The sequence below is a fragment of the Syngnathus leptorhynchus genome, chromosome 2 (genome assembly GCF_054491065.1).
Source record: "Syngnathus leptorhynchus isolate UIUO chromosome 2, UIUO_Slep, whole genome shotgun sequence".
Lineage (NCBI taxonomy): Eukaryota > Metazoa > Chordata > Actinopteri > Syngnathiformes > Syngnathidae > Syngnathus > Syngnathus leptorhynchus.
The window spans coordinates 6,740,187-6,753,037 of record NC_141196.1 but is presented as its reverse complement, the minus strand read 5'-3'; the positions used below and the strand labels follow the sequence as shown (position 1 = coordinate 6,753,037).

At 41.8% G+C, this 12,851-nt stretch overlaps 1 protein-coding gene and 1 long non-coding RNA gene across 3 annotated transcripts; both read right to left on the bottom strand.

The window, feature by feature from the left end:
* Window positions 1-762: 762 nt before the first annotated feature.
* Window positions 763-2,731, bottom strand: LOC147060486 (uncharacterized). The gene is made up of 3 exons (XR_015065571.1): window positions 2,621-2,731; window positions 2,497-2,549; window positions 763-2,325 (listed from the first exon to the last, which is right to left on the bottom strand). It is a non-coding gene; the product is annotated as an uncharacterized LOC147060486 (long non-coding RNA).
* A 5,141-nt stretch (window positions 2,732-7,872) lies between these two features.
* LOC147060485 (P2Y purinoceptor 4) lies at window positions 7,873-12,630 on the bottom strand. 2 transcript variants are annotated; one of them, XR_015065499.1, is made up of 2 exons: window positions 12,486-12,623; window positions 7,873-7,995 (listed from the first exon to the last, which is right to left on the bottom strand). XR_015065499.1 is itself a non-coding variant. In XM_085905863.1 (2 exons), exon 2 carries the CDS (start codon window positions 11,378-11,380, stop codon window positions 10,298-10,300), a length of 1,083 nt encoding a protein of 360 aa, XP_085761989.1. In that variant the 5' UTR covers window positions 11,381-11,441; window positions 12,486-12,630; the 3' UTR covers window positions 9,937-10,297. The 2 variants fall into 2 exon arrangements, 1 of the variants encoding a protein (XP_085761989.1); XM_085905863.1 differs by lacking the exon at window positions 7,873-7,995 and adding an exon at window positions 9,937-11,441 and having other exon boundaries at window positions 12,486-12,630.
* Between the last annotated feature and the right edge of the window lie 221 nt (window positions 12,631-12,851).

The window sequence follows — 12,851 nt, the reverse complement described above, 5'->3', positions numbered from 1 at the left end:
GTCAATCTGGAGCTGACTGGTGCAGATTGATATGGATACTTAGATGTGGATTTAAGAAGAGTCAGATGGAGTTTCAACATCACACGACTTGTATCCAGAAATCTTTTAAAAATTTGTAAGACCGGGTGAGTGAGTGAGTTATTGTTTGTCTAGCTGCTGCAACTCTAGACGCTTTAAGTTTTATTAGCCTGTGTATGTTTATTTTAAACAGTGCTATCAAATTTTAGCAAGGCAAAGTTAAGTGGTTTGGGTATATACAAATGTGAGCCTTAGAGTGTTGGTATGGACCAGTTCTATTACAGCCATAATTTTGACTTTAAGAAAATCAGAAAATGAAAATTGAAGATTTCGATTATACTCAAATTTTGGTCAACTTTATTGTTCAAAGCTTGAAGTGTTTTAATGTTCTTTTCTTATTTACTTTAGACCACATAATGCTGAGCCTTTTCAAAGATTTCGACTGTCCATAGGATCTATAAAAAAAATAAAAATAAAAAACCCACAATGTTTTGAATTTGTAGATTTTTTAATAAACGGGTTTAAAGGCATTGCAACACAAGAACAAACATTTTACCCAGCTGGACAGTTAGCGGAAACAGGAGACACAGGTAGGCTTGAAGTTAGAGATGTGTAATTATGCCGATCGGGCAGAAATTACAGCTGCGGGAAGGGAGGCTGGGCTGGCCTGGCCTGGCATAATCTCCAAGGTGTGTCAGCACTTGGCCGAGGGACGTAAATGTACCCGAGGCGTTCTTCCTGGAAACCCAACATGGGTGCCACCAATCACATGCTATTAGCTGCCATCAAAGCTCTAATTTTACTCTAGCATTACACACCACTGCCTGTTTCCCCCTCCCAACATACTTCCATCCCTCCTTCCTGGTGGGAAAACGACATTCAATCCTATTCAGACCCAAATGGCAAATGACAGCTCTCTGCTGCTCAGATTACCCAAAGGGGAGGTTGCTTTGGTTCTTCTTGATCCTGACCCACTTGCCATTTACATGAGCAAAAATCATCCAGTATTTGTCATACACATTTAGAGACTAATTAAAAAAAAAAAAAAAATTAAATGACATGTTGCTTTTGATATTTTAGAATCTTTTGTAAATACACAAGTATTTTTTATGAATTTGTTTCCAAATCTGTTCTTTTTTATTTGCACATTTCATAATACTAAAACAATACTGAAGAGTGATTTAGATTTTCTTTTCTAAAACACAACTATAAATGACAATTTGCATTGGCCAAGCTTTTCTAGGTCAAACGCATAACAAAAATTGAAATTAGCTTAAGGGAAAAAAAAAAAAAAAAAAAAACTTAAAATGTGCTCCTAACCAGTATTATCAGCAGTGAAAGTCAGAACAGAAAGAAAACAGTATGCAACTATTTATGCATTTCCAATGCTAACCTAAATTCCTAGGTAATCACAATGTCCCATCTTAGTAAGCTATTTTTAATTTCTTTGGTAGCTGTAGGTAATTACTGATAGAGATATTTATTTCCCCTAAAATTGCCAAATTTAATCATAAATCAGCTTTTTTTGTTGTGACAGGTACAAAACATGATCAGAAATAATCAAGTACTCAAAATTCCCAACAGGTGTTAGTTTGATCCATATCCATGGATCACCACTTTCCGTGACTCGTGCCATCTCTTTTGCAACCAAAAGGTCGCAGTGCAATTTATGTTCATGGCACAACTTTGTTCAAGTATCCGTCATTTCTGGGTGAGAACACTTTTTCCAACAATGTGCAAAATGCCAATTGGTAGTCAAAGCATATTGCGTTCACCGGCTGCCCGATTCGAATACTACTCTTAGAGCTGATTAAGTGCTAATGGCCTTCCTCCCCTGCAGAGAATGATAATTAGTTCCATTCTTCGGTGGGAGCTGAGCGCCCACTACACGCTGGCCTAATGAGGGGGAGTCAGGTACGTCTTCTCCCAGGGTGGGTTTATAAGCGATGCACAGTGGGCCTCACATTTTTAAAAAAAAACAGGAGAGTTGGAGAAGGGACAGGGGGGGGGGTCTTGCTTCCTGTTCCCTAATCTGAAGAGACCCCCCTCGGAACACTCACAATGGGCCGAGGCACTAATGAAAAGGTTTGTACCAGAAACTTGGTAATAAATTTTTTTTTTTTAAATATAAAAAAAAAAGCTTGGCTGAATGCCTGTTTGGACGCCACCAAGGAGGCAGTTCAGATGTTCACTAACAAGCTCGAGATGTAAGTTTTGGGGCACAGACAAGAATATAGCTCACCCACGTGGGTGGGTTTGAGTAAAAAGGTAGAGAGTGCAATTCATCTGGAAACTTATGCTGAAGAGCTGAGGATGGAAAGAAACAGACAAAAAAAACAAAAAAAAAACACAAAACTGTGGTTACATAATCTTTACACACTCTAGTTCAAAGGTCACAGAGCCATGAGTGACATAAGAAATAAAACAAGCCGAGTAAAATGAGCTGACTCGGCAAAAATAAATCTGGACACAATTTACCTTTGTCAGGAATGATTTGAGCCAGGGTGACCAAATGCAGCTTGAACCAGGATCTATTGAAGGGAAAGGGAGTTGGAAGGGAGGTAGGTGGGGAACCCAAGACACAGACGGGACAGATACTCACAGCCAGCAAACCGACAGACAAACAGACAGACAGAAGCCCACTTGGACAAGGATAAAATTCTGACCGTGAACCTCCAGACAAGACCGGGGGGATCTGACGACAGAACACCAGGCACAGAAGACAAGAGTAACACACGGACAGGACTTAAATACATAAGGTAACAAGAGGAAGCAGGTGACAGACTTTACGGTGATGAAGGGGTGTGGCTGAGGGTTAGTTGCCGGCCGAGCGTGCTCTGGCACGGACATGACAGGTTTGTTTCACATTGGAGCAATTTGAAATAAAACAGGCCAATGCAAATGTATAACCAACCCAGCAACTTTTAATCATGATTGTCCAAAATTATCCTAACGACTTTTAATCATTATTGTCGAGAATTTTAAAAAAGCATCCAGTTTCCAATCTCGAGGTGAAAACTAACCTAATGAGTTTTAACAATTATTGTCAAAAATTAAAATACCCATCCAGTTTTCCATCTTGAGGTGACATAAGTAAAGCATATGGAATTTTTAGCTTCATGGCAATTAGGACTACTTTTACGTGAGGTGATTTCTTCAATTTTATTCTTAACACATTTAGAAACATTTCCAAAAAGCTTTTTATCTATCTTCTTATTACCTCAATTTGTTAATAAAAGCTTCCATTGTTTTACCGTTGTTTTTTGTTTCCATTGTTTCCTTTGGTTTCTGTAACGGTATTGTCTATAAAATGAATTTTATGTCCAACTTTTTTTATTGTATGAATTCATTTTGAGCTGCACCGAGTTAGACTTGGTTGGTCATTTTGCAGGCCGGCTGATCTACAAGGTGGGGGGGCTGCGTCACTGTGGGAGTGTCCACAGCCGACTTGAGTCTTTTCATTCACTTTAAATGTGGAGCGTCAGTCACGGACTCGAATCTCGACATGGTGTAAACTCCTCTGGAGAGCCCAAAATGTGGAAAAAGTCCCGATACACTGTCTGACTAGATAAAAGCTTAATAATACCTCTTGACAGAATTCCAATTCTACATTGAATTTGTCCTCCACCTGGAAAAATGCTGACATCCCTCATTGCCAAACTTTTTTCCTATATAGTTGCTAAAAAGTAAATAAATAAATTAACCGTTTGAATGCAAAGCGATTCAAAGATGTTGAAGAATGAGGATGCTGCAGCGGCGGCGTAAACACAGATTGAGGAGCCTATTGGAATTACCGAGGTGAGATAATGGCCACTGCATTAGATTAACTTTCAGTCCTTAAATGCAACACATTTAGGCAATCTTGTCCACCCCCCCCCTTTCTAAAAACACGTCGCTGTGTGAAAAGGCCTCCCTCTCGCTATCAGGAGGCGGCGGCCCCCCGCGCGCGGATGCAGCTGGCGAGGCGCGAGCGTGGACTGTCAAGATCTAGTTATAAAATAATTGAATTTTCATATCAGAGGGGAGCAGAGTCCCAGCAGACAAAAGGAGTGCTGAGTCCTCTGTGATATTGGCTCAGGCCCTTTGCCACACGCATCAAATCACTATGTTAATGTTCCCGCCTTTTTTTTTTTTTTTTGAAGGCCACTTGTGCCCCGCCAATGTACAAGCGATGCCGTTTCAAAAAAAAAAAAAATGCAACTATTGATAAGTAGGCAGAACCCCCCCCCCCCCCACACTCTTCTTCCCACCACACCGTTCTCTCTCCTCCCCCACCCCTGTTCTCTCTCTCCCATTATTAAAATTGTATTTTATTTTTTTTCAAAATCAGAATGGCAGCATGCTTTCTTTTCTCCGCAGCTTTAATTACTTTCCTAACTTGGCTGACCCTGTGAGCGTTCTGCAAAAAAAAAAAAAAAAAAAAAGCACTTCCAACAAAGGCCCCGTGCTGCATTCAGGGTGTGTAAATGTATCAAACTGTGGATTTTGGTGAACATTTCACTTCCCCTCCTCTCCTCACTCATTCACATTTGTGCCAGACAGCTCCACAGATATGCCACTAAAAGGTCTTCGTGGAAAACAGACTGATCCTTGCGTCGGCGCCTGTTGGCTCAACAAGGTCGGAGAGATCTGACTATCATCAGTAGCGCTACCGCCTACAGTGCCCCCCCCCCCCCCGCACTGGGGGGACACATTTCAGACCTACAGGTGATAGTTTTACCCATCCCACACTCTTTAAACATTTCAACACAATTTCAACACATCTTTGAATGTATTTCTCAAAAACTATTTTTTTTTATTGTCGTTCTCGTGCTCGTCAATAAAAAAAATGAAAACAATAAAAAAACTGAAAAAATAAAATCACTTTAAGAAAAGGTAAAGAAGACTAACTTTGACTCACTGCATAATTCTCCAAAGAAAAGGCATTGATGGAGTTTTAAACTAAGCTTAATGTGTAAAAAGTCAAAGAGAGGCTCATTGAAATTAGCATATACGCTACAGTAATTCTTAAACCATCAAACAACTTTTACCATAAGACAAAGATAGTGCTTTGCTGTCATCCTCTGTCATCCTGTTACCAAGGAGCTAAAATAAAATGAACTGAGGAGCTTCGTCTAAACAAAGGTAGTGCTTTGGCGCATCACGTGGCATTTTGTTGCCAATAAGCTACGTGGGAGAGAATTGAAGTGCCTTTTTTTTAGAAAAAAGTAGTGCTTTGTTAACGGTTACCACTACCAAAGAACCACGAAGAAGTGAAGTAACGAGCTTCATTGATGCAAAAGTAGTATTTTCCACTTTCTTGTGAAATCCTGGTGCCATGGAACTGTATTAAAGTGAATTGAAGCGCTTAACTGTGAAATATAAATCTTCCATTGGGCCAAATAATATCAGAAGTCCAGGACAGTGGTTTGGTTGAACTGCATACTATGACACCAATAGTGGCTCTAAATTGTCGTCATGGAAATGAAAGATACTAAATAAATGCTCAAGCGGCTGTCGGTGCACACGCGTGCCGACGGTTACTCGTGTTTCTCGTCCAATGCCTGACTGACTCTTGGCCTCGCTCGCTCGCAGGCTGCTAATATGTTGTAATCCGCCTCTATCGCCGGCTGCACTTTCAGGGGGGGCTCGCTGTTCGCCACGCTGCTGAAAAACACGTCCAATGTTGGTCTTTTGCTGACTGCCTGATAATTGAATGAGCGATTATCCCTTCCATTAATAGACAATGATACACGCAGCAGAGCCATATGTCGGGAATATTAATGAGAGGCTGCGACGGCCTTGATAAGAGGAGCGCTGTGCGCTTGCTGTAATAGGGGTTAAAACAATTTGCCCCTCCAACACACACACACACACACACACTCTGGCATACAGTTTCCATTATATGAATCCACTCCGGTCTCGGACAAATCAACTCATCCCGCCCAGCCTGCACTTCCACACTGCTGCTGGACCTCCAAGGCCGAGGCGCCTTTGTGTCTCGTCACGGTAGAATGACGTACTAATGATGTGGAACGTAGCTGTGTTGCGCACAATATGTCGCACAGTACGTGCCAGTTCATCCCCTGCAAAAAGGGACATTTGACAAAAATATTGCGCGGACCGTTATCGAGTACCGATCCACCCATGTGTTCACAGTAACCATCGTGCTTTTTTTCCCCAGAACTTATCAATTTCACGATATATATCAATAAATATACACAAAAATGTACATTGGAAAATAATAGTGAGGGTTCCGGCGATACCGATGCGTCGGTGCATGTTGAGCTCATCAAGCGAAGCCCCGTGTAGGTGCGCGTATCGCTTTAAAAAGGTCACGGGACCGGACGAGCAGTCGTATAGTCTGTCAAGGAGGCGCGCCAAAGCTCTGTTAAAGGAAGCGCATTGTCAACGGGATGGATGCCTATCCCTAGCCCTAACCCTAGATCTAACCCTAGCCCTATCTTTAACCCTAGGCCCTAAACCTAGCCCTAACCTCAACCCCTAAATGTGTGTTGCAAATCCATGATAAAACATTTTTTTAGTCCCACCCGGATTTGAACTCGGGTCGCTGGGGTGAGAGTCCAGAGCAATAAACACTACACTATGAAACCTTGGCTCATATTGCTTGGAAGGTACGTACACTATATGGTTTATTGGAGCAGCTCAAGCAGGCTGTTGTACATATAGTTGTACGGGACTTGTTGAACTCAAAATCATCAGCCTTAACTCTGCTACACTCGTGACATGGTTTTCCATTTTGGATGCGTTTGCAGTTCAATTCTTCACCATGATGGAATCAAATTGAGATGTTATTTGAATTCTACGCTCCTCACGTCTGCATGTGCGTTCTAGTATGGTCGTCATTATGTTTTATTATGATCTTTCATGTCTGCAGGCGCAAAGCATTAAATGTCGGTAATGACGCTGTAGGGCGACTTTGTAAATGTATATCTTTTATGCAGTTTTGACCTTTTTGTTAACGTGCTCGTTCACTGAGAGGAGTCGTTCTTTTGAACGAATCGTTCACTCGCGAGCCAACACTTCTGTCAACTATGATGTCTGTAGTATTTTTAAGGTCCAGCAGGTGTCGCGGGTGTCAGCAGTCAGCGACACAGTGTCAATACAGTTTGCCAATGTGTCGGGACGACACACGACGCCTCGTGGACCCATCACTAGAAAATGACCCGACAGCCCTCGATTTCTGGAGGCGCAAAAAGCAGAACAGAAGATTTAACATCGAATAACCTTAAGTACAAATTTGGTTGATCTTGAAAGTAAACTTTGGCTTTTCACTCTTCTTTTGAATTTATATAATGTCAAACGTGTGCCGCCATCCCGTGGCCAACAGTGGAATTACACACAAAGTAAATGGCAGACCGATCAAACTTGTATTTTAGAAATATGAATGCCAGGGTAGACAATGTGGATTGATATTGGCCTAAGAAATAATAGTACAACATTTGGACACACTTAAACTATTCAAATAATAGCCAGAAGTTTTTTGCTCTCTTTACTTTGGACTTCTCTCTCGGAGTTGGAAAGCTTTGTGGCTCTTGGGTTTCTAAAAGCAGTTTGAAGCCGAAGCAAAGGTACAAGAGCGGCAGCAGAGTGTCACTCGTGTCACTCACACTCGCCTGTGCGACAACAGCCCCTCCAAGCCCATCACATTTCCTCAAAGGTTACAGCGAGTCGCCGTGTGGGTGAAAGAGTTTCTTAAGAACAGGCCATGCCAATCAATGACTAACATCTGTTCTCAATGGGAAGCAATATTTTCCCTTTTACTTCGCAATAATTGCGCTTAATGCTGTGAAGTACCTTATCACGGGGCCGACGGCAAAGGACAGGCCTGTTGCCGTGGCAACGCCGAAAGCCATTGGTTTCCTTTTCAGCCGGATAATGAACTTCCCTCCTTGCCGTGTCACTCGCTGCACTCCGCCGCCGCATTCAGCCGCTCGCCCGGCGTCCTTGAGCTGCCTCGTCTTATTCGCCTCAACCCTGATGAGGGAAGAATGAATGAATGAATGAATGAATGAATGAATGAATGAATGAATGAATGAACGGACGAACGAGAACGATTAGACAGACAGACAGACAGACAGATTTCTCAATATACAACCAAATCAATGGTCAATCATTTTTTTAAAGAGAAATTAAGTGCGCTTTCAGGAGATTTGTTGTTGTTCTTGTTACATTTTCTGTTCAACAAATGTATCTCACAGTAAAAAAATGGAAGAACTCAAAATTTCAAGACAACAAACTTGATCAAATTTGCACCTGGGAAATTTAACTCAGTGTTTTAATGTTTTGAATTGGTCAAAATGATCTTTCCCATATTTCACATCAAATTATTAGGAGTTTATCAAACCTTTAACAACTCAGCAGATTGATTTGGAGGAGACAACTTGCATGCTTTCTTGTGCAAACGCTTACAATTTGCCAAAAACACCATTCATATTTATTTGTAGTTTACAAACCTAATTACTGTTTTAGTCCAACAAATTGATTTTTTTTATATTACAGTGTTTAAGTATATTGGAGAGAACAGTAGGGTAATTACATTCACAATCTAATCATATTTATCAAAAAAACGTTTCTTCATTAGCAAATATAAGAAACTAATGACTGTTGTGAACTAAATTCAATTAAATTCATAATATCAGATTGACCTTGTGGTTGACATTAGACACGCGATGCTTTCTTTAGACATCAAATCTAGAAAAATGCATGCATTTCTGACGAAACACTTTAATAATAGTAAAAAAAAAAAAAAAAGGTCCCTCATGATGGAGTTCACAACATTATTGACACTTATTGGCATTTCTATAGCGTAAAAAAGGTGAAAATATATCTGAAGGTCCTCCGACTAAATGGATTTAAAGCTGATGGAAATGTATTTTGTGGTGAATACAGTGCGGCGCGGAAAGGCGAGGCTATTTGCGCTGAATAGACGTGTGACACGTGCTCCCCACAGCCAATTTATTTTCTCATACTTGAGGAAGGACACAAAAAGGAAACATGGTTTTTTTTTTCTCTCCTGCAAATGTCACAAATCAAGTTTTTGATCATAATAGTCCTTCATGTCCTTGAGCTCAGAAATCTAAGAACATCACATCTTTTTTCTCACTTACGCCGTCTTGCAGAATAATAAATACTAATACTCAAGACCGATCTGCCTCTAAAGACGAGCCTTGAAGAAAATCTGTAATTAAAGCGGCTGTATCGCGTTTATCTAAAGTTTGTCGGCTAAAGCAGAACTTAATGACACCGTAGACTGGTCAAAAATGTTGTTCTGTCACTTGGTATTCAGTCAGGCGCAGCAAATAACAAATAAATGTCTAGACTAGTATAGATTACACATTTCCGACATTTTAAATTCACACTCAGTTTTCTTAACTGATCATTCAGATAGCACAGATGTATTTTATAACCAAACCGTTAGGTGGTGCAGCTGAGCTGATACTGTACTGTTTCAAAATTTGATGAGTGGCTTGTGTAAAGGCAATTTGGATCATAAACCTTTGGGGTCAGACATTATTCATTGGGAAAATGTCTTTAGACCAGTCACGTCTGATTGATGGGCCAGTTCAGAATAAAGTGAATAATAATATAAAAAGTGAAAAAAGACATTTTTAAAACGTGGATTGTTTTCAACATTTTAAATAAGCCTCAACTCTCAACAACTGTCCTTCAGGATTTTAAGATTTTCTTTCATGTTTTATGCCAACGACTTGGAAAAATCATGAAAGGGATCCCTCACGGAACAACAACACGGCCAAGACAACAACCAGATCAACATTTGCAGCCTTAATGTGATCATATCAAGACCAGGGTGAATTTTCTTATGTAAAAGATATTTTCAGCTTTTGGCCTAGTAGCCGACTAAGCTTCAACACAAGTCCCAAAGCTAATAGAGGAATCACGTGTAGATTTGGAGGAGTCAGTACCAGATAGTCGACGTTCCACCCCCGTTTGCGCCTCTCGTTGAGAGAGCAAATGAACAGATGTTCAAGTGAAAGACAAAAGCAGCTGGCAGTAGTTTTCTGCAGTTCACAGGTCACATCATTAGGTACACCTGCAACATGAGTTCCAATGTGAAAAGGACACTATTTCAAAGCTGTTTCTGTTCAAATACAGTAAAAGTAACACAATCTACTCAAAGGCTACAGTTTGAGTTTGTTTTACAATCCATATTCTCCAACTTGTGCTTGCTAAGCTCGCTGCTGTATGTCCAAGTTGATGTCAATTGCAGAATTGACTCGTCTGTCAGTGCAAAACAAAAAAACAATCGTTCCAATTTCTACATCTTTTCCTCTTCGCGCTTGACTTTAGCTTCCAAGCTCAAGTAGACCAGAGCGATACTCGCGTTCTTATTGGCCGCAGCCTGAGCAGGCGCTTGGCTGGCGGTGGCTTGTCTTTTCCCCGTCAGCGCATAAAACAGCTTGGTGCGGTAGTGGTCGCCGGCCAGAAAGTACAAAATGGGGTCGATGCAGCTGTTGACGCTGGCGAGCGGCCTTGTGATCTTGTAGGTGAAGTTGACGATGTTGAGGGTGTGGCAATCCAGCTGCAACACGCGAGCCGTGTAGTAGACGGTACGCGTGACGTGGAAGGGCACAAAGCTGACGGCGAAGACCATCAGCACCACCACGATGAGCTTGACGGACTTTTGCCGCGACACCTGATTGGCCGACAAGCCTCTCCGGGGTCGGCACAAGGTGCGCGCCATTTGGCAGTAACACGCCACGATGACCAGGAAGGGCACGCCGAACAGAAGCGTCATGACAACCGAGCTGTAGTCCACGTACTCCTCGAAGGAATCCTGGCTGGTGGTGTCGTGGCACAAGGTGTCGTTGTCCCGCCTGGACGTGGTGACGAACACCAAGTTGGGCACCAAGCAGACCGCCACCGCCGCCCACACGGCGGCGCACGCCAAGTGGGCGTGGCGAGGTTTGACCAGGCTGAGTGCCTTGATGGGGTGGCAGATGCCCATGTAGCGGTGCAGGCTGATGCAGGTTAGCAATAAGATGCTGCAGTAGAGGTTGGCGTAGAACATGAAGCGCACTATTTTGCACGCCGCCACACCAAAGGGCCAATGGCTGCGGTTGGCGTAGTAGTAGATGAGCGTGGGCAGCGATAGCACGTATAGGAAGTCAGAAAGCGCCAGGTGGAACATGAAGACGGTGTTGGGTTTCCATGGGCGCATCTTGACGAAGGTCCACAGGGCAGTAGCGTTGAGCGCCAAACCCACCACGAAAACAAGCGTGTAGGAGACGGGCAGCAGGATGTACTTGAACTCCTCGTCAAAGCGGCAACTGGCGTTGAAGACAGACGTGAACAAAACTGACTGGTTGGACTCTACCGGGATGTACGCCGGCGTTGCCATGGCGACCAGTGCTGTCCCGAATCAGGAGGTCTCGAGAGAACCGTTCGAGGATGAGGAGTCTCTGAGGTGCGCACAAGGATTGCATGGGTTGAATCAAGGTTATTTTTGGAAATTCAACTTAACAAAATTGAAGCAAAATAAAGTAAAATTAATCATTTAACGACAAAAACTAACTGAAACTACATCTTTTGTTTATGAAACTAACTACAAAAAATATATCATTATAGCGAAAACATGGCCTTCGTCGATACCACGAACTTTTGCCGTTCATTGTGTTTTGCTGCACGTCTGTACAAAAGTCAACGAGTTGTTTGAGAATTGTAAATTGTCTCACTTTAGTGCATAATACCTGCTGATAAAAAATATTGATAAAATAAAAAGATTGAAAACATTGATAATATAGCTGATACAAAATGATTCAGGTTAGTTACACGGGGAAAAAAAGATAGAAAGCAAAAGCTGACAGTCACTTTTTTTTTGGGTTCTTTTATCACAAACAATTTAATTTTAGGTTACATTACCTGACATGTTTCGGCATGTACTTCCGCCTTCATGATGAAGTACATGCCGAAACATGTCAAGTAATGTAACCTAAAATAAATTGTTTGTGATAAAAGAACCAAAAAAGGGATTGACAAGGGAAACAAAATGAACTTAGTACAACCAAAATCTGACAGGTCGGTCCAACAGTTTTTCCCATCTTGACCTCTAACATGGCGGAAGAAGAAATATCAATCACGTGAGGATATTTATTTTTTGAATGACATAAAAATCGCTACAACTCTCATATTGCATGTGTACCAATGATTGTATACAATCAGCATATATGCTGCCAAACTAGGCAACAGTTTTAAAACAACGTGTCACTTATCCCATATTATGCTGTAGTTTCAAATCATGATTGTATACTATAGCTGTAAGTAACTTAGTCTAAGTAACTTTTAATCATTCATCCAAAAATGTCCATACATGTTCCAAAAACTACCCAGAGATTGTTCCATGCATTCCACGTGTATACACACTTGGAGTGTGACAAATTTAGGTCGAACCGAAAGCGTGTCTTCAAGCACTTTTATGTTTAACTTGTGTTAGTAAAAAGTTGTACCTTTCGAAGTTTGTGTTGTCTACGGCGTCCTCTCCGCTTGAGATGAGGACAGGGGACCCCAACGAACGCACTGTGGTGCTCCTCGGCATTCTTTTTTTTTCCCGCTCCGATCGCTGTTCCGGGCAAAGTCAAAAGCCGATGTTCGCAAGTCCGGCTGGAGTGCATTAGACACACCGCAAAGTTATTTGGGTGGGTGTTTGTATGCGCGCTCTTGTTGCAGAGGAAGAAGTTCAGTGCACGCTCACGCGGGAACTGTGTAGTTGCATGAACAAAAAAAAAGAAACCATTTTTTCCCCCAGTGATTCTTATTATTATATCAAAGTCGTCGTGTCATACTTTAAAGTTGAAATCAATAAGATCAGTTGT